The sequence below is a fragment of the Diaporthe citri genome (genome assembly GCF_014595645.1).
Source record: "Diaporthe citri strain NFHF-8-4 chromosome Unknown scaffold_8, whole genome shotgun sequence".
Classification (NCBI taxonomy): Eukaryota; Fungi; Ascomycota; class Sordariomycetes; order Diaporthales; family Diaporthaceae; genus Diaporthe; species Diaporthe citri.
This window is the reverse complement of record NW_025064853.1, coordinates 1,616,569-1,636,628: the sequence shown is the minus strand read 5'-3', so window position 1 is coordinate 1,636,628 and position 20,060 is coordinate 1,616,569. Positions and strand designations below refer to the sequence as shown.

The following is a 20,060-nucleotide window of genomic DNA, read 5'->3' as shown; positions in this document are numbered from 1 at the left end:
TGGGGGGGGGGGTTCCTCTTGAAGGGGTTGTCTCGATCGCGATGCGGTCCGGTCCCGACGCGTCACTTTGTTTTGGGCCTCGGTTTAGTGTTGTCGGTGAACAAACAATTCATGGGTAGCAGCAAAAGAGGGGCTTGCTTCTCATCTGGTTACGTGTTCTTCTCATTCTGATGATACCTCCCCGGTTGGAGTGCTTCTTGAGAGATCAACCCAACAGTTTCCTCACCAAAACGACCGTTTGCGTCCCCTGAGGACTGCAGTCAACGCGGTCGGTGACGGCCTGAGTTGGCAATAGGACACCTGGTTCCTCACTTTGCCCGGCTACTAACAAACACGATTTGTGCCAACCTGCAGAACAGAACCTTGGTCGCTGCATAGCAGTCTGTGCGCCCGTCAATACACCTGCATTGTTCCTCATCCGAACAGACATCCGGGTTGTTCGAGCGAGATGGTAATGTTGGGAAAGAAGCTTACTTGCATGCAGCATGCAGCATGCAACTTGAGCTCTTGGACTTTGCCGTAACCTGTGCTGCCGTCTCCTCTTTCAACTTTGATCGGCCCTGGTTTGTGCTGATGTCACCCTCTGGAGGATCTCACATGCCACGTTCTACGCCCGAGCCCTGGCGAAAGTTCCTCACAGAGCTCGGGTGTCAACCTTCCCTTGTGTTCCTTGCAGTTGTAACTTTCTTGAGATTATGATTGCACAGTATCCCTGAATCCAGTCATTCACACGTGGACAGATTGACTTTAGAAATCCCTAGAACTCAATGCTACAAATGCAGAAAGATGCGTTACTTTTTCAGGCAGTCTTCCTGGCCTTTCAGGCACTGTCGAGGTTTTAGCGACTCGAGAGGCATTCCGCAATGCGAGCATCGCAGCTTCAGCTGAGACGTTTGAGATTCCACGCAAGACTATGTGGCATTGCTAAGCCTGAGTCAAAACAGCGACGTTCGTCAAACACAGGATCTAGCAATTCGTGGTGCAACAGAAGGACCTTGCAGATTGATCAGATCTACTCCGTATGCTGCGCTGCAACAGTGCTAGTGGAGCTGAGTTCCAACATTGTGTTCAGAACAGGTTATCAGCTGGTGATAGATTACTCGAAACATCCTCAAGATGGATCAATCGCGTCGCTGTCCAAGAGAATATGAATACCCTGGTAGTTCTATACCGCACTGCGCTGTTTCTCTAGGGCGATGGTGGCAACGTTGAGGCTTGGGGCTGGGCGTCAGTTGGGCCCCTGCACTGAAGGCACCTTTAATTAGCTCCGACTTCGCGCGTAGCTGTGCTGTCATCTTCCTTCAGTTTTCTTTTCTAGGCCACCATAAGATGGATCAACAATTTACAGTCAAACCAAGCTTCTGGGCCGTGACTAAGTGACAACAGTCTCATTAAACATGCCTCCCATGCCCCCCAACCGTGGTGAACGGGCTTAACTTGCCCGTAACGGGTGTCGCCCACATGAAATCACGGAACAGGTCGTCATCAGATAACCAATGCGCATCCGCCAGAACCTCGTTAAAATCCAATGGCTCGTTGCGCGATGGATCGCAGATGCGCGAAAGAGAGCCCTTGGCGACGCCTTGTTCCCATTCTACAGGCAGTTGATAACCAGGACGATCATCAGTGATCAGAAAAGACCTGCTGTCCCACGAATAGGGTAGCTGCCCCTCCAACTCGGCGCTTGTAGGAGGCGTAAAATGGCTGTCAATTGCTCAGCGTTTTGAAACCCTTGGTTGGGAACATCTGGCAGAGTTTTGGTCAGGCACTTCAGCCCCATGCAGCCAAGCTGGCACCTGCATCGCAGGGGGCGGGAGAGGGGGAAACGAAGGAGGATGGACATGTAGTAGATCTGCGCAAGGGGCCATTAATTAGTTTGGGGGTTTGAAAAGCCTCCGCAGATAAAGCACAGCCTCGCTGGCAGCGAATAGGGGTGAAGGTGACAATAGCTGCAGGCAGAACAATGCGGGTGAGGTGTGCCCGTACGCAAGGGGGCATGGCTGGAATGGGAGTGGCGCCAAAGCCGCGAACAGCCACGGTGAGCGCGGAATTGTAGCCGAGAATTGTACCTATCCTGAACGCCAGTGGCGCCATCTGGGCCAATGTTAACAGAAAATCTGGCGCCCTTTGAGTCAACCTAGAGGATTCCTGAAAAAGTAAAGAGACATTGGCAGGGTGTCTGGCGCTCTGTGGAATGCCCACGCAATGTTGTATCGGCATGACTACAAAAGACTGGTTCCCAGGCATTTCATCGATTCTCGTTGATCTTTGTAATGAGGAATCTTGTCATTTTCTCCTGGTCCCCTACATTGGCCGTGAATACCGTCCAAGATGCAGCTTTTCAAAGTTCTAATTTCCCTCGGCTTGCTGGCTAACGCCGTTGCCGAAAACAAGATCCAAATTAGTCAGTTGAACTGAAGAGCATCCTTTTAATTATACACAGCTAAGCTTGGTTCGTGTAGTGCTGCTAGGTGACTCCATCACTGAGTTGACGTGCTGGAGAGCCATGGTTTGGGACATGTTGGTCCAGGAAGACTTGGGCTACGATGTACGATTCGTCGGCTCTAAGACCAACAACGCACGCAACTGCCGGGCTCGATCAGGAACATTCGACCTTCACCATGAGGGCCACCATGGCGTACTTTCCGTCAATGTCGCGAATCATTATCTCGAAGGATGGCTGGCCAGTAGCAAGCCCGAAATCGTACAAATCATGCTTGGGACGAAAGACGTTAGTCTAGGTCGGCCAACGAGCGACATCATCGACTCTTACACGAAGATTATTGATCTGATAAGGGCATCCAACCCTCGAGCAAAGATTCTTGTTTGTGATCATTTTTGAAATTCTAGAGTGTGCGAAGAAACTACTGACGACGAAGCCTAGGTTGATCTTTTGATTCCGATAGCTCTCGATCTGGACCCTGTTGGCATTGACGCTCTCGACCCTGTTGGCAGTGACACACTCGACACACTCAACAAGCGCATCCCATCATGGGTTGACACACTCAATAAACGCATCCCATCATGGGCTGAAGAAAAGAGCTCTGCTGATTCTCCCATCACAATCGCTGACTGCTCCACGGGGGCTGGCTATACACTCGACATGAACAGGGACGGAATGCATCCAAACGTGACAGGAGACGAGCTGATAGCAAACCAAATTGGACCTCTTCTAGTGAGATACGTCAGGGATGTTATTGCTGAGCGGCAGCGTAGCGATTTGTTGGGTCCAGACCGTTCGGGAGAAGGGAATGAAGAACTTAGAAAGATCCGGAACTTGTAACTGACTTATGGCTGTTGGATCAAACACGTATTGGCCACAATTTAGGTGTATCCAAAAACATGTCCAAGTCACGGACTTTCTTATACTCAGATCGGGGTTTTGAATTCAGATGACTTGACGACACTGTGAAACTACCATGAAGAAATTTGTTTCAGTTCGTCTTCCACGAAGCCTCTCAAAGTTCGTGGAAATAAGCTAAATGTTTAATTGAATACCAGATGCCTATATGGACAGACTCAACTGCCTGTTGTCAATTTGTTCGCTGGAAACAAAATGTAGCAGAGCCCACAGGTTGGTACAAACTTCTTTCCAAAGACCGCCAACATGGTCGCCGAGCTCTTCCGCCGGGGCTCTGAGCCCAAGTGCTATGAATGATCATTCTGAAACGAAGTCACGAAAAACGACATCTCTCTTCTCGCCCGTAGCAAAAGTCCCAACGATGGGCCCTGTAAACTCTCTGGCGTGGAGGGCGTGGAGGTCTATACTTCCCAGCTTGACCCAGCTGCCACCCAGTGCTGACTCCTCTCGAAAGAAGAAATCGTACTTCCCTGGGGAGTCAACGATACTAAAGCCTAGTCTGTCCACCCCCGAGGTAATGTTTCGAGCCATGGTGTGTCGAATCCCGCTTGCCGAGTTGGAAATATGCAGCTGCACCTGTGAAGTACTTGAGTTATACGCAATGGATGCATGGCGGAGATGGTCTTTGTACAACGCCAATCTAGCGACAAGATCTTCCGAATGTTCGCTCCGACTTGGAACTTCCAGTACGACTTTAGTCACGCTGTTGAGTGACCTCTGCCTCTTCCCGTTGAAACTTATTGTGCCTGTCGGTGTAGAGAGGGAGTTGGATGTGGCACGCAAGGTGATCAGGTTCTCAGTTCCTCCGCTCAGATGATAACACGATAGGTCGGGGTTGCGCACATAACACAACTCATGCCGTTCGTCACGGGCAGTTGTTTTCTTGATTCCACTTCCGAAAACGATATGTCGATCGAACTTCATGGCCGGCTGTGATATTCTCGGCCAGCCACCCTCCGGCCAGTCGACAGCGGCCAGGAAAGTCTCGCGACCGAGAGGCTGACCTGGCTCGTTTCTCACCCCGAGTACTGCTGCCCACCGACTCCCATGTTCATCTTGGAACAGATCACCGTGCCCAGTATTTTGTACGTATTCGTTTTTGCTGTCAGCAGTCAAGATTGGATTCCCTGAAAACGACCCGTACGGCCCAGCCACGTTCCGAGACCGTGCGATGCTAAGCAGATGGTGCTCAAATGTGCCACCCTCGGCAGCTAGGAGATAGTACCACGCTCCCCTCTTGTAGATATGAGGTCCTTCGGTGTCATAACGCGCAAACCCGCCCCAGATCTCACGGGGCTCGCTCAGAGGCTTTCCCGATGCCACGTCGATTTCGAACTGCTTGATGGTACAGCTCGGCTGGGTCAGACGGTCCATCTGCCAGGAGCCCTGCACGCACGCGCGTCCGTCGTCGTCGAAGAACAGATCCGGGTCGATGCCTTGGAACGGGAAGAACAAGGGATCGGACCAGGTGCCTGAGGCGATGTCCTTGCAGCTGATTAGGAAGTTCTCGTACCGCCATGCATCTTTATGGTGGAAGCAGTTGGTACAAACGATGTAGAATGTTCCCTGGTGATGGCGTATGGTTGGTGCAAATAGACCAGCACTGGCCACCATTGAGTGACCCGTGTCAAGAGGAAATGATCTTGCTGTTGCCTGGCTGAGATCTAGTTGGCCGGGTCTATTGATTGCATGGCCTGAATTGATGAGCTTGTATCTCACTGCACCTTGAGAGTTGGCCATGACTTACCAATTATTCCCCAATCTTGCAAGTTGACGGAGGAGTAGATTGGTAACTGTGCATACAATGAGTACCAGCTGACAAGTGAAGATGGCAGCCTCGGCTGACTGGGTGCTGGCAGGGTGTTCTTACACCTGGGAAGATGTGAAAGCTGGAAGTGACAAGGTAGAAGACCCCATCAACGCGTACTACCGATGGGTCTGGTGCGAAGCCTGGGATTATTGGATTGTGATAAGTTGTTTGGCCTTTCATGGCCAGTCCCTCGTTCCTCCCCATCCTACTTTGATGAGGTCAATTCCGCTGAGGTTGACAGGTACCAGAATGAATAAAACGAGGCGGTGGCTGGATCTGCCTTCAGAAAGGGCTTGTGAGGATTTTAGTATGCATGACCAAGGCAAATGGCTCGAAAGGAGCTCTAAGGTATAGAAAGAAAAGGTACAAATTGCTTACCTATCCTTGGAGACAATCCCAGTCGCTGGGAATCGTTGCAAATGTAGTGACTTCTTCGGTTAGTCCTGAAGTAGGGGAGCAATACCCGAGCAAAGGCTTCCCTGAAGTCCAAACCCATATAAAAGGATACACAGCTGTTCTCATTCATATACAGGCGTCGGCGACAGGTCGACAGTCCGCTGGGTATTCCCGGCTTGTTGAGCACGAGGGTACTCAGCTGGGCCGAAGTTCAGACAACTTGCCGGTGCATAATTGCCCGAATAATTCGCCGACCCATTAGATCCCACGGTAAGTCGGCGAGCCATATTAGTATAGCATTTATGAAGCGTAGTCCACGCTCAATTCCGCTGAGACCCTTGAGTTTAGGCTGGCCAGAATGTCTAGCAGGCATGTGAAGAGGGATTTGGCGCGATCGACGATGGATGGATTAGTTACGTTGTTCAGTATTTGCAGGAGACTGACGCCGACCTGTCGCAGTTTTTCGACCTAGGCGGATCGGCAGGGACCAAACGAAAGTAACACTGACACTCACGCATGGCTCTCCATTTGCTTGAAGGGCCTCGAATGGTACGCCCATCGCGACATTAAGGAGGTCACTGGCAATTTCGGTCTTGCGGAATGCCAACATTGTCTGGTGCTCAGACAGACCAAGCAGAGACGACAGGCCGTGCTCGGCACATTTCAGCAAAAGTATCAAACGTAGGCAATGGAACGTTACCAACAGATTGGCTCTCTGAGCCCAGAATGCTCGTCTCTGCGACCGTTCACACCGCTCGTCAGATGATTTTACCGACATGGGGTCCCTCAACCACGTTGGTAAGTCATCTATGACGTGGCTGAATGACAAGTATGAGTCTGTGATGGCCGCCTTTGTCAAGTCGCCAGTAGGGATGTCGAGGTTGAATCTCAAGTGGACGTGAACGAGAACCTGGATGTCAACGAGGACGTTCGAGGCTGTCGACCACATTCTCTGGCATAAATTGAAGCCTTCGCATAGCCCTTGCTCAAAGTCTGGTGCATCTGCATATCTTCGTGCGTCGATGAGTTCCGTCTGCTGCTGTCCATAGAACCTCGTGTTTATGGTAGAGCCGAGCAAGATTTGATGGAGAGTGATGGGCACATTATTGAGAATGGACGCTGACTTGTCTCCACTATGCATGTACCAAAACAAGTTCCTCAAGATCTGGCCTTCCACGGCATCTACATTTTGATAGGCGCCTTCGTCGAACAAGCGCATTTCCTGTGCGAGCCGGAGGGCTTCCCCCATAACATGCCATGACGTCCTGGTCTTACCGAGCGCATGAAGTGCATTCGCCTGGTAGTATCGGACAACGATCGAGCTAGAGTCAGGTGTCTGGATGTCACCATCTTGGTAGCAGGCCAGCATGTTCCGTGATGCCTGCAGGAATGGCCGTGCGAGCGAGTTCCCAGCAGCCCAGACACTGGCGGGGACAACACAGCACGTGATGGAGCACAAAGCTGTCAGCAAAGGAAATGTACGCATCTCCAGAAGACTCAAATCCGTGGACGCTGAGGTGTGATCCCTAATTCCAGAGAGGCTCGGATCTAAGGCTTCAGAATTTTGGGTGACGTGTATGATCGTGGTAACGCCGGCTCGGATGTGAGTCTCGCATGCGAGGGGCGAGAGCGGAAATATCCACTCCATGTACAGATCAATGCACTCTTGCATTACCATACCCAGCGAGCATGTCGGCCCACTCCTTTCGACGAAGTGGACCAATTCGTCGTAGATCGCCCGGCAGCGACTAGATGGCGCTGCAGAAAATCCCCGCCCGGCGCTGGGCTGCCTCGGGATGTTTTCATAGCTCGACAAAGAATTGTGCAAGCCCTCTGGATATGTGTCTATGCTTTGCCTCGCGCTGGCCCTGTGGGCCGAGTTGGCAGTACCTGATGGGCTTGGAGAAACACCTTCGCCAGATGTTGAGGTAGGCTCCGACACACCCGTGATCGTGTCTTCCACGGGTGGCTCTTGACGGCTGACGCGTTGGCTTTTGAACCTCGGGCCTCGTTTCCTTGGAGGAATTTTGTAGAGACAAGGTATATCGGCCGTCTCGCAAGCGCAACAGCGAGGCAAATGCGCGTTGCACTACAGAAGCTCAGCCCCCGGATCATCTAGAATGGGAACTTCCAAGGCCTCGGGGCTGATGACCAGCCTTCACTTTCCTCTGCCTACATCCATCACAAGCTCTTTTGGCCATCACGGATGGCAGAGACTTCGGTCGCTGTCCAAGAGGGACTGAAAGTCCGTCCGTGGTGTAATACGGGGTGGCGCAACAAGAAGAACAGGAAAGGGGACAAATCGCCGCGGGGAATCGGCAGAGCTGTCACGTTTTTAGGCCGCTATACTATAAGGACAAAAGTGACGCCACTAATGCACAATATACCCGGGTCCTTATACACGCGACAAGAACTTATGGGTGCCAATTTTGTTGCTGGTTATCTGCCGTAAGTCCTGGGGTCGCCTGCTCAGTGGAGACCTTACTCCTCTCTTCCCTTTCTCATCGCAGATGACATGTTACCATGTCTTGACCAACTGGATCGTAGATACTTTTTCACTCTGGCAGGGGTTCAGAACGCCGTCGGCGTCGCTCAAGCTTGCTATACGGTTCAACTATTCGGTAAGATCTGCTCATGGTTCCTCATTGACCGCACGGGACGACGCCCTCTCATTGTCTGGGGCTGCGTCGCCATGACCACATTGCTTCTCGTCATCGGCTGCTTGAGCATTGCACGCGACAACAAGCAAGCGTTGTCCGCCGTGGTGGCCCTGATGGCTATTTGGGCCTTCTTGGTACGTCGTGCGGAGGGAGAGATGTTCTCTGCCCCGAAGCGCCCGCTAATCCGTTTCTTCATAGTTTCAACTGACCCTCAGAGCTGCGGCCTACGCTGTCGGCGGCGAGACTGCCACCCCCCGACTGCGCCAAAAGACATACTCGATCAACGTCATGAGCAACACGGCGGCGGCATGCTTGGTCGGCCAAATAGTACCGATTCTCATCAACCCGGGGAATGCAAACCTCGGTGCAAAGGTGGCGTTCGTGTTCTTTGGCCCATCACTACTCTCCTCAGCCTACTTGTACTTCTGCTTCCCGGAGATGAAGGGCCGCAGTTACTTGGAGCTGGAGGAGATGTTCCAAAAGAAAATACCGACCAGGGACTTCAAAAATTACAGCTGTGTCGTGGATGTGGTTGATGTTGACGGGGAAAAGCCTGTCGTTGTCTTGCGAGACTGACAGGCTTGGATCATTGGTAACTGCCTGTACCTACATGTGTGTATACATAGTTTGCCTTGAATACAGTAATAGATTCCATGGACCTCTGTGTCTAATTCGGCTCGTAGGGTTGAACTTGAAGGTTGAAATCCTAGCCTTGAGATACGAGGATGTATATACCAGAATAAAGGTTGCACCAGCGGCGTCCGTCCCCTAACACTCTTTCAAAAACCATCGACCTTTACCATGCTCCTTCTTTGACACATGTACAGAGCGTTCCTCGAGGGGCTGGCTCTTGTATTAAGAAACGGCAATTTCTCTCTCATCGTCTGGTCGATCAACATGGACGGCTGATTCTCAGTATCGCGACCAGGTTTCGAGCGCCCACGAGCAAAATGAGGAGGCATCCCTCATTATTCCATACTACGACCCCACCTGGGCAGCGCGGCCAACACCTTTGCCCTGGTGGTCTAGTCTCGAGGTTGGCTTGGGGGGAATTCAGAGCCTGGTTCAGCTGGCACGACGGACGATGAGATTGTCGAATGTCGGAAATGGTGCGTATAATACTGGCATCCAAACCAAAGTCGATCTGGCGACACGCCGATGTAACGGCAGCTAGCCAGTTCGCCGCGGTACCAAGCACCGAACCGCGCTGGCGCCCCTCTTTCAGTTCCTTGCCTGTCGCCTCTCAAGCCTGCCTCACCGGCCGCAGCTCTCCCAGCTTGTCATGTTCCCAGCCAAGTGCCACTCGGTAAGCCTCTCCAGCAGCACGGGGTCGATCTCGCGGTTCGCCTTCATGAAGACGGTCTCGTACGGGTGGACGTTGGTGCCGAGGTAGCTGTCCTTGTACAGGAAGTCGTCGGGCCTGCCGACCCCGTCGCAGAAGGCCTCGAAGCTCGCGGCCGAGTGGGGCGCCGTCATGACGACGTCGACCTCGTACCCCTGGGACCGGAGGAGCGACGTGATGCCGATCTCGGCGTGGACCGCCTTGTGCAGGGTGCTGAAGCAAGGGGAGAAGCCCACGGGGTCCTGCGAGGTGCCGTAGAAGTCGTCCACGGACGCGCTGAGCGCGAGGGCCGGGTCGAGGAGGACGGACATGCCGACGTCGTCGGTCGCGAGGAGCATCGACTGCAGGTGCACCCGCGGGTGGCAGTTGAGCGACGTGCCCACGAGCTGTTATTCATTCCAGTCTTGTCAGCATTCTCTCTTTAGTCACCAGATGGCCCGAGTTTCGAGATATATAGGTTCCTACCTTGACTTTGTCGGTGATCCGGTTGAGGAAAGTATCGGTCCAGCAGCTGGGGGCATGCACCGGGAAGAAAGGCCCCCGGATGCTCGCGTTCATGGTGATGAACCGCTTGTATCCCTTCCACAGGTCGTCCTTGCGCAGAACCTCGCCCATAGCGCCGATATCGAAACACTTGTTGTCTCGCTTGACTATCTGGACGTTTGGCGCCTGGGGCAACAGGTCGACCGCGCTCGTCTCGCCGTTGAAAATGAAGACGAAATCAGCATTGCCGTGCAGTCCATTCTTGACGAAAAAGGCGAGGTTCTCCCGTGCGTTGTCCGACTCGGCATACGTGTACAAGACCAGAGGTCGCAGGCTCGGATCTGTTGGTGATGGCGAGACACCGCCAGCAGGGAAAGAAGGGAGCCGAGAGATCACGTCGGCTGTTGTGCCGGAGCTCAGGCTCCAGACAACCCATATGACGATGAGTATGCCGAGTGCCAGCGATTTGTTCCAGCCCATCAATGGGGAGCAAGACGTCTTAGCCATGTCGTCTCTGTGAACGCCACCATTCGCTGCCGAGCTGAGGAAGGAACGTGCAGGCCTAAGCACAAGTCTCCAGGTGATCAGGGGCCGATGGAGGGAGGGCCGACCCTTTTACGGACTGCCGGGTAAGGGAGGTGACCTTACTCGTTGAGACAACGTAATCTGAAATGAGAGACAAAGAGCGGATCTCGTGCAGGGCGGCCTCGGTGCTTCTCCAACTGCTCTTGTCACCACATGTCAGACGAGGCGAAAGCAGCATGTGAAGTGAAGAGAAGGGATGTCGTCCGCGAAAGCAAGAAGCTCGGAACGATCCAGCCAGCCGGGTCGTGGAGGTTAAGGTTTCTCCTGAAGGCTTACGCAACACAACCCACGGGCTCGCGCGGCCCTGCATTATCTCTGACTCGCAGACCTCGTCCGTCACACCTGCATTAGCGCAGCCTCCGCACCCAATATGGGCGTGCCCCTGTACACATGTGAAGACCATCTGAGCCATGAGATAAGCGTGCTCCCTGTAGCTCTGCATTGGAGCTGATGAAGCCGACTCGTCCAGCTGCAAGGGCCCCTGCGTTTGCTAAAAATACCTAAGCCACAGCACTCCGGTAGATGTCACCCCCTGCCTCCACCTGCAGTTCAAGATCGCTGGCCTTGATCAGCATTTACTTGTTCCGACTCCCACCAACACTGAACACTGAATTCTAACCATCCAATTCCGTGTCCATCGTTGTGATTTGCTAGTGATCATATGGCTGGGTTTTGTTCACAGTTGATCATTGCTATCTCAAGTTTCCGGTCCGCTCTGCCGTGCAGCTCGATCATGCACACCGACTCAAATTGATTGCCAGTTCTGAAAGTGAAACCTGACTTGGTCACCCTACTTCCTCCATCTCATGGAAAACACTCAGGAGACTGACGCTTGTCGAGCCCGGAATATGAGCTGCTGGTTCCAGAACATCGCGACTGCCCACTTTGCTTGTGATAGCCGCCGGCCAGTCGTCGGAATGCGTATATCGAAGCGCCTGAGCAACTCAACGCACAGCTTCTGCATTTCCATCTGCGCATGGTACTTGCCAGCACACTCTCGGGCACCATAACCCCACCAGAGGCCGTACCTCTCCATCCCCTTCACGTACTCTTGGTGCTCTCTTGGTCCCATGCCAGATTCCTCCTGGATCCAGCGCTCAGGCCTCCACTTCTCGGGCTCGGCCCCAAATACGGCCTCGTCGCGGTGGACAATGTAGGGGCTCGCCCCCATCAGCGTACCCGGAGGGACGTGCACCTGACCACCATAGAGGTCATTAGCCCGGATGGCTGACCAGGCGCGGAAGGATGGTCTGCGCTGGGGAGTCGCGGCGTAGCGTCTCCTTGATGCAGGCCATGAAGAAGGGCAGCCGAGTCGTCTCCTCGTACATGACGACGCCTTGTGATAGTCTGCAGGCGCGATCTGCTGCTTGAATCTCGTCCACGATGCGAGCATAGACCTCGGGATTGGTGAGCAAGTTGTCAAAGAAGGCGGAGATGAATGCCGCTACACCGTCAATACTGGCCGCTGTAAATATTATGACCTCGGCTTTGAGGTCATTTCTAGACAGTCTGAGAACATTGTCGGTTAGTGGACTAGGTCTTAAACATTATACAACCAATGGTGCCACAGACCCGTCAAAGAAAAGGCGTTGATTTTTCAGATCCTGTTCCTTAAATAGACCATTGTGTCAAAGTCCTAGTAGGGTCAGTATGCGCCACAGAGTTTTCTCGGGCTTGGAAGCTCATACAGAAAACAGTTGATCAATGCAGGTGAATGTTCTGGTCCAGCGCCAGAGGCACCTCCTCCAAAGAGGGTGCCGTAGCAGAGGCATGAGCCAAGGCATCACAGCGGCAAAGCCTGACATGCTATAGATGCCTTGCAAAGGCAGCCAAGTACCCGGAGACATCTGGGCCTTCCGCAATGTGGCCTCTGGGTCTGCCGTAGACTATATGGCTCCATGCATCGTCAAGAAAATAACTTGATACAAGCATCAGACAACTGTAGAACAGGAATTGGGGGGATGTGGCTTACCGAAGATTTTCGGAGAAATCTAAAGGCCTGTTCGGCATGGAGGATCGCTCCAAAAGTTTATCACAAAACTCTTCAATGCGTTCGTTGATTTTTGTCTCGTGGTGGGTCTTCATGGAAAACATCGAGCACTGCTCGGACGTGGCGGATTAAACTGATGCTGCATCTTCTTAGTGGGTGGGTGCATACGTACGCATGGTGCTACCAACCGCTTTTTCGCGTGGTGGTCTTGGTGAGGGAGGGACTGGAGTATGGCAGCTGTCTTGCCAAACATCAAGGATCCATAGAACGCGGGCTTATCAGCAGCGTTATGAAATACGCGCGGCATGAGCGTGGCGTCGCTGAAAGAAAGTATGTTTGGTGCTAGGCGAACAATCGGACCTGTCAGATACATTAGGTCACATGGTCAGGCGCACAGGGTTCAATCCAAACTCAACGTATCTCTTGTGAAGTTTCAAACCGTAGGTCGGCACAGCACGAATAAACAAACCGAGAAACCACTCTGACATTGCACAGGGCCATGGCCCAGGAAATTTAGCTAAGGGATGGAAGAAGGGGTTGTAGATGCATTTGAAGAGGAAGTAAGCAACAACAACAATGAAGGCCGAGTAACAGAGTGCCACTGCGCTCGGCGCCGACGGGAGACGCAGGCGCGTCAGGCTGGTAGAAGAGTCCATCTGGACTAGGGGCGAGAAGACAGGCCAGAAGGGCGATGTGAAACATTCGAGTGCGAGCCGCTGTCACCGAAGGTGCATCTAAGGTTGATTAAATAAATGAATAAAACATTCGATCGCAACAGAGCAGCTTCTCCTGGATCCCATCTGAGCCCCATGACTAAAAGGCGTCGGCAGTCCACAACATCTACTATTGCAAGCCCACCTGCGTATGTGGTTTCGAAATACTGGTCCTAGTCGTACCACATGATGAGTTGCCTGCGCCAGAGTTCTACAATCGCCAAAGAGATTATCGTGTCTCTAATTACGTCAATGATCACTGATTCATTGCCTTGGTCTGGCCACGGCCATATGTGCTCAGTGTCTTGGCCATCTATTTCTTCTGCATCTGTACGCTCCCCTTCATTTTCCCGACCGAGCCATCTTCCCAATGCAGAGCCTTCTTAGCCTGCTGTTGTTGCTGTGTGTAAGTCGGCGGTGAGGAACCTGTGCCAGAAGGCACCCCTCCCCCCCCCCCCAATAACGCATCGTTGCCAAGGTGATGTGACACATCTGCGTGTACAGCCAGTTTTCACTGCGGTTTCACCCGCAACACGATAATAGTGCATGAAATGACATCAAGAGACGGTATTTACCGAGTAAAAAGCACTAGTGTCTTCTTCGCCTTAGTTGAGGCCACCCACTAGGTCAGAGATGCTCAAAAGGCAATCAAACTCGACAGTTATTTCTAATGAAGGTCGTTACCACCAACTCTTTAAACAGCATCCTCTCTTTTTCTTCTAGACCAAGTGGGTCAAAGCTAGTCATGTCGATGTAGGAAACGTGTTGCCATAACCGAACATGAAGTAATCACCGCATTTGCACCACACCGAGTTCAGCCAGAAAGTCATCTATTTCGTAAATTGCTCATAACCCAGTGCAGGCCAGTGCCAGAGGCATGACTAATCCACCGTCACTGCAATGGTCTTTGGATACTCCGATAGGTGCGTGAAAGACCTTTGTTGGCGGCCTCGAGTCATCGATCTCGATCATGTCCCTCTTCCCCTGTGGCAAGAGCCCATGGAGTCCATAAACGTAGTCGGACTTGCAAGACGCTTCTTTCTCTAAGAAGCGACTGTAAAACAGATAAGATAAAGGAGCGTGGCCGTTTTCTTTGATGAGTTTGCGCGTGCGCGACCAGTACTCTTCAGTCGCCCCTGTCTGAGCTGGCTTGCCCTGTTTGGGGAGGAATGATAGATGAGGATGCGTGAAAACGTAGAAATTGGCGTAGGCGTCCATGTGTTCTCGAGTTGTAACATTGGTCTTGGCCCATTGATAGATTGAATCGGCATAGAAAATGTGTTCGGACCACACGAGTGTCTGGCTGCCGCAGACGAGAACGGGATCCTGCGTTGCCAGCATGATCTCTTGTATGATCCAAACCCGGCTCCAGTATACCCGTTCCGCGAGGTCTCTGGCCATGATGACCGACGCTCTGATCACCTCGACGCGGTGGTCCGAGGACGAGCCCAAATCCGCCGCACGCTGCAGATCTAGCCAGAAGTCGTCTCGCCTGAACTTCTCAAGTGCCCAGTCGGTGTTGACATCACCATCTCCGAGGTATGAAATGACCAGGTTTGCCTTCCTGTAGACATCACGCATGATCCTGACCTGCTCGTTGCGCCCCTTCAAGTCTTCCTGGTTGATGCAGATGGCGTCCACCCAGACCGGAAGGTCTTGGTCCTCCGGGATGGGCGAGTCGCGGAGATGTCTCAGGGCACTCTCCAAGTTCCTTGTGACAGCCACAACCGAACCGTTCAGGACAATATCCGCTGTTGGAAATGTATCTCCCCAAACATAGGACAGTGCGTTGTAACGCTGCGGGTCTGGAACCGAATCTAGATTATCGAGAGAAAGGTATGCCTTAAATACCCGACAGCATATGACGTCGTGTTCTTTTTCAGACCGCGGTAAGATGTCTAGGAGTCGGATTTGCTTTTCAACAGTCAAGTCGCGTGCCGTGGATGGTGTTGTGGTCAACCTCTCGCGTTCCTGCTCCAACGTTCTCGTCAGAGGATCTCCAGCCGCCGGAAGCAATGGAAAGGGACTCGTCTGGATCGATAGAGCCATCGTCTGAAAAAGTTGATCCACTGTATCCGTGGTCCTGAGAAACGACGTGCTGGGCAAGTTCGTCTTCCCACGGCAACATACCATCATCTTGCCGGTGATGCATCATGATCTTGATAAGCTGAGCTGGTCCAGGTTGAAGGAGAAATGACCTATCTCGTAAAACACTCGACCATTTGTTAGTAGTGTCGTAAAAGCAGGTGCCTGCGCCTGCTGACGCCCCGGTTTAGCTGTCTGGTGCCAACGGATGAAGTGCCAGCCACCTTATGTAAGCTGTCGAACAAAGTCCCACGCCGTGATATACGGGTGTTCCCTCCGTTTTCACGGGTGCGAATATCTGTTCTCAATTGAAAAGCATTGAATCAATGTATATGACTGAAACCACAAATCAAAAGCGTGCAATTATACAGGAAAGTATAATAAGTCTCAACATAATCTCTGGTAAACGAGGAACCTTAGGCTATAACAGCAATTCTCAAGAAGCAGCACGCAGGAGTCAAACAAGACTCATCCATGAATGGAAATCGCCGGCCGGCCGCGTGCCACGTGTATCTACTCATGTGCTCCGTAATCCCTTCCAAGTGACTGCATGCTCTGTGGAAGGAAGGCGATGATGAGAAGAGACAGAACCTTCGACTAGTACTCGCAGTCTGGTCGCACCTTTGATACTTGTTCCGAGGCATTTTCAGTATCTGGCCGGCCCGGCTCTTTCACTATGAATCCTACCTCCTTTCCGCCATGCAACTCTTGCACAGAAACTCGTGATTTCCATGTCGAGAGCTTCTTCACACCCCCTCCAGTGTTGTCTAGCACAGAGGTGGGAATGGGTGACTGCATTGCCAGAACAAAGTATTCCCCGAGACTCATCCAAGCTCTGCTGCTCCAGCTGGTCCCGAGACTCATGACAATGATGTGGAAAAAGACAGTGCCCACGTACATGAACAGTACGACGAATGCCATTACTATTGTGACGTCGTGGAAGCTGTAGCCGTATACTGTCTCGGTGATCACGAAATCGAGCCGTGTGCCGGTGTCCTTTATCTCATATGGTGAGAGGTTGGATGGGGTCCAGTTTGCATCGAGTAGCCCCTCGACAAACCCATTGGACGTGGGTTGAATGTCCGCGTTTGTCCAAGGGCTTAACGTCATGGAGGGACCGTAGTGTTTGTACTGTTTGCCGTCAAAATGCTCTGCTGATCCCAAGGCATGAAGGTCGAAGTGATTTGCTACTTTCGAAAGCACCTCGGTGATCCCTAATGCGAGTCCACACGCCATGCAAGTGACATCGAGATACGACCCAACCTGGCTGGGGATGCTGCCGTTGGCAGCCGATCTGTCTAGGCAGGCTTGGCTTAATCTCTTGAAAAACCTACGGTCGGATTTGCGGTCCTTGGCAGTGCCATAGTCGAGAATATCTAACCAATCTAAGCCCAGATGGATGGTATCAGTAGCGTTCGTCTCGTTGAACAAGTTGGATGTCCCGGAACGTGAACCATTATATGATGCAGGCAACCCCCATGCCCAACCAATGCCTTGAAAAAGGTCCTCTTTCCGGTTTTGAGTGATAGAAAGCGCCAAATCGACCCACGCTGCGTTGACTAGACACAAAGTTACGTTTGACTGATGAGTATATATGAATGCCGCTGAAGGTGTCAAATTTGGCTTGATATCCAAGTTTGAGATGTTGATAAAGTCCATTTCTGTGTTCTCCGATATTCGGGGGAGGAGACCCGAGTCTAGAGTGATTGTGTATTCCAGGTCGTTCATTTCGGCCTTTGTAGAACCATACCATCCCCTGGAAAAGTTGAAGGATGTGGGACCTGAAAGACTCGGTGTATTCCTTCGCTGAGAACAGAATGATGACACGAAGGGCTGTTTCCAGGAAGATGGTAATTGCCTGACTTGTGATTGTCCGGGACACAATTTGAAAGTAACAGGCGCGACGTAACCTTGGACGGTTCCAGAGCTATCATCTCCCATCACCCACCGAGTCTTCCCAGTTAAGTAATGATTGACTAGTGAGTCCGCAAAGCGCAATATAACGTCGGCAGCCGTTGTCACATCCACACTAGTCTGGACACTGTCGGCGTGGCTTGAGTGCATCGTCCTCGATACAGTAATGGTGCGGGGTTGAACTTCCGAGTTTATATTCGTTTGGACGGTGATGTTGTTGAAATTCCACGTGAACCAATTATCGTAGTCGTTTTTGGGCAACCAGCCTTGAAGAATATCCTCTAAGCCGTAGCGGGGACATTCATTACTCTGAGGTTGTGAGAAATCGCCATAGTCGCAAGCTTTGGGGGCAAGGCTTCCCGTGATTCTTGATGGGTAGATGTCTGATAGCTCTGCACCTATGTAAATCTGGAGGGCTGTGCTGTTGAAAGGAGCGTCGGCGATCCCCGCAGCAATCTTCCACTCTCTAAGCCTGGGTAACATGCTGATAGCGGAGGTAGGGCCCAGAATTGCGGCTAGAATGAATAAAAAGACGTGAATGAAGATAGATGTAACGTCTGAACTGGAGATCCCCTTCTCACCCCACCAAGCTGCCGAGAATTCCTGACTCCAGAGATAAGTCAAATCTAGTAGTCGGAATGGTGACGTCGCTAGGCCCAGTGGTATCGTTGAAGAGAGTAGTCTATATCTGATGTGATGTAATAATATGTTGGCAAGAGATACAACCATCAGGGTTTCATGAACCTTGGCAGCGAATTGGAGGGCATTGAGACTGTTGGTTGTTGGCTGAGGCGGGATCCAGAGGACCTGCTGTGTATAAAGCCCCAAGAGTGCGAAGATGATGGAAACCGGTAGGAAGTGGAATAAAAGGAATTCTCTAAGTGTGTTGCGTCGCTTGTAGCTGTATACAATCTTTGGTTGTTCAAATGTGGTACGCTGCCTGTGATGAGTGTGAGCTCTGTCAACCGACCGGATTTGGTTATAGAGGGCAACAATACCTTCCGGAAAGCCTCTGCCAGAACGTCCTCCGCGGAGAGGTATTGATACTCTTTGAACTTTTCACCTCGGTACTCCGACTATTACTGTCATCATTTGCTGGGTTGAGGAGCGTCCCTGGCCTGTCTCCCAGCCCATCCCCTCCATCCAGTGCCTGTGGGAATGGTGTTGCGGCGGTGTTGCGATCTGAGCCTGCGCGTTCATCTGTTTGAAGAAGCAAATTTGCCATCTCGATCGACTCATCGTCCCGGGAGTGCAAATCGTCTTCAATCAAATCCCGCAAGGATCGCTGGTATCCGAGGTTAGGAAGGCCGAGAAACCCGCCGGAATCTCCAGCATCAACACGTTCAGGATCATTTCTGATACCTTGTGCCGTAGATTCCATGTTGTTGAGGTACCTTTGCATTGAATATGTCAAAAGTTGTGCTCATTGTTTCCGGAAAAGGTGAAGGAATGGTCAACAGAAGCACGACCCTAGTGGGGTTGAGAAGGTGGAACTTTTACCATTAAGTCTGCCATGAGAATGCTGTACTAGTAGTACTTTACGGCGGCCGCTCGGCTGATGCTAAGCCCTGCCGTGCAACTCTATAATCAACGAATGCCATGAATACAAGCCACTTGATAGGAATCAACTAGAAGATAGGCTGATCGATCCGTGGGTTCTTTCACACTTTCTGGGAGCTGAAACTCAGTCCGAGGCCGAGGCTTTTTCTAGACAAATCAAAGCATCCTCTTTTCGTCATTCCTTTTAGACGGGGGTAAATTAACAAGAAATGCAGCAATCAGCATTTTGACCCCTCTTGAACTTTGGTCTCACAAACAGTCTCATGCGTAAGGAGGTCCAATTATCGCCGCAATCTGGATGTAATGCAGGAAATTCAATGCAGCCGAGGATGGTGTGTATATCTGGGTCAAGTACAAAATTTTGTATGAAGGTCAAATCGTTGTTCTGCCATGAATGTGGACAAAAATAGAAGTGGGAAACCAGCTGAGACGCAGCTGACGGATGTATGCCAACTGGCATCAGAAAATCTATCGGCTGCACAGGGTGGAGGAATGGCACTTACTACTGGACGAATTACAGAATGCAAGTCAAAGTCCTGCGCGGGGAAAGACCGCGATATCATCTAAATGTATGGATGATTAGAGGTAACTCAGCCCCCCGCACGCCCCGTCTAGGCGTTTGTTTCCCTGAATTGCTGCTTTCTTGCTGGAGGGGGGGGGGTGGATAGATGGCGCCAAGTTAACTTCCATTGACATATGGAGGTCAGCTGCTTCCAGTAACCTTGGCCCCCTCTCGTGAGAACGAGTGCTTTCCATGCCCACATAGAGACGAGCTCTATCGCTACAAACTTGAAGCGCTCTACAGCTTCTTGAACCAATATCAGGTGCATCAGCATTAAGTGGAAGAGACACCAAGCTCACAATTATGGTAATGCCTAATGCTATTTTTCATACAAAAGCTAAAGGAGATAGGATTGCTTAACCCTCTACTATTCACTAGAGGCCTAATTCATACTTCTAGGACTGTTATTCATCACATGAGGATTATAACGAAAGAATAAAATAAACTTTCTAAAGGGGGGGGGGGAATGTATAATCTAGTTATGGCTGATGTACCGGAGGAGAGAACTTCAGACTGCCGTGTTATTCTGTTCCGCGTCCTACACACTGAATTCATTCCCATACCAGAAATGTGGACAATGGACCCTGCTGGTAGTGCTA

The 20,060-nt window shown here is 51.7% G+C and overlaps 6 protein-coding genes across 6 annotated transcripts; 2 read left to right on the top strand and 4 right to left on the bottom strand.

Annotated features, from left to right (window-relative positions):
* Window positions 1–2,506: 2,506 nt before the first annotated feature.
* INS49_014817 (uncharacterized protein) lies at window positions 2,507–3,283 on the top strand (the record flags this gene model as incomplete). Its single annotated transcript, XM_043175506.1, has 2 exons — window positions 2,507–2,824; window positions 2,885–3,283. The coding sequence occupies 2 exons, from the start codon at window positions 2,507–2,509 to the stop codon at window positions 3,281–3,283; spliced, it is 717 nt and encodes a 238-aa protein (XP_043020463.1).
* Window positions 3,284–3,658: 375 nt separating this feature from the next.
* Window positions 3,659–4,975, bottom strand: INS49_014816 (uncharacterized protein; the record flags this gene model as incomplete). The annotated part of the gene is made up of 1 exon (XM_043175505.1): window positions 3,659–4,975. One exon carries the CDS (start codon window positions 4,973–4,975, stop codon window positions 3,659–3,661), a length of 1,317 nt encoding a protein of 438 aa, XP_043020462.1.
* An 892-nt stretch (window positions 4,976–5,867) lies between these two features.
* On the bottom strand, window positions 5,868–6,936 carry INS49_014815 (uncharacterized protein; the record flags this gene model as incomplete). Its single annotated transcript, XM_043175504.1, has 2 exons — window positions 5,868–6,017; window positions 6,082–6,936. The coding sequence occupies 2 exons, from the start codon at window positions 6,934–6,936 to the stop codon at window positions 5,868–5,870; spliced, it is 1,005 nt and encodes a 334-aa protein (XP_043020461.1).
* Window positions 6,937–8,259: 1,323 nt separating this feature from the next.
* INS49_014814 (uncharacterized protein) lies at window positions 8,260–8,803 on the top strand (the record flags this gene model as incomplete). Its single annotated transcript, XM_043175503.1, has 2 exons — window positions 8,260–8,361; window positions 8,426–8,803. The coding sequence occupies 2 exons, from the start codon at window positions 8,260–8,262 to the stop codon at window positions 8,801–8,803; spliced, it is 480 nt and encodes a 159-aa protein (XP_043020460.1).
* A 678-nt stretch (window positions 8,804–9,481) lies between these two features.
* INS49_014813 (uncharacterized protein) lies at window positions 9,482–10,559 on the bottom strand (the record flags this gene model as incomplete). Its single annotated transcript, XM_043175502.1, has 2 exons — window positions 9,482–9,955; window positions 10,035–10,559. The coding sequence occupies 2 exons, from the start codon at window positions 10,557–10,559 to the stop codon at window positions 9,482–9,484; spliced, it is 999 nt and encodes a 332-aa protein (XP_043020459.1).
* Window positions 10,560–11,454: 895 nt separating this feature from the next.
* INS49_014812 (uncharacterized protein) lies at window positions 11,455–16,535 on the bottom strand (the record flags this gene model as incomplete). Its single annotated transcript, XM_043175501.1, has 7 exons — window positions 11,455–11,832; window positions 11,870–12,146; window positions 12,210–12,247; window positions 12,800–12,987; window positions 13,203–13,266; window positions 14,256–15,051; window positions 16,324–16,535. 7 exons carry the CDS (start codon window positions 16,533–16,535, stop codon window positions 11,455–11,457), a joined length of 1,953 nt encoding a protein of 650 aa, XP_043020458.1.
* Between the last annotated feature and the right edge of the window lie 3,525 nt (window positions 16,536–20,060).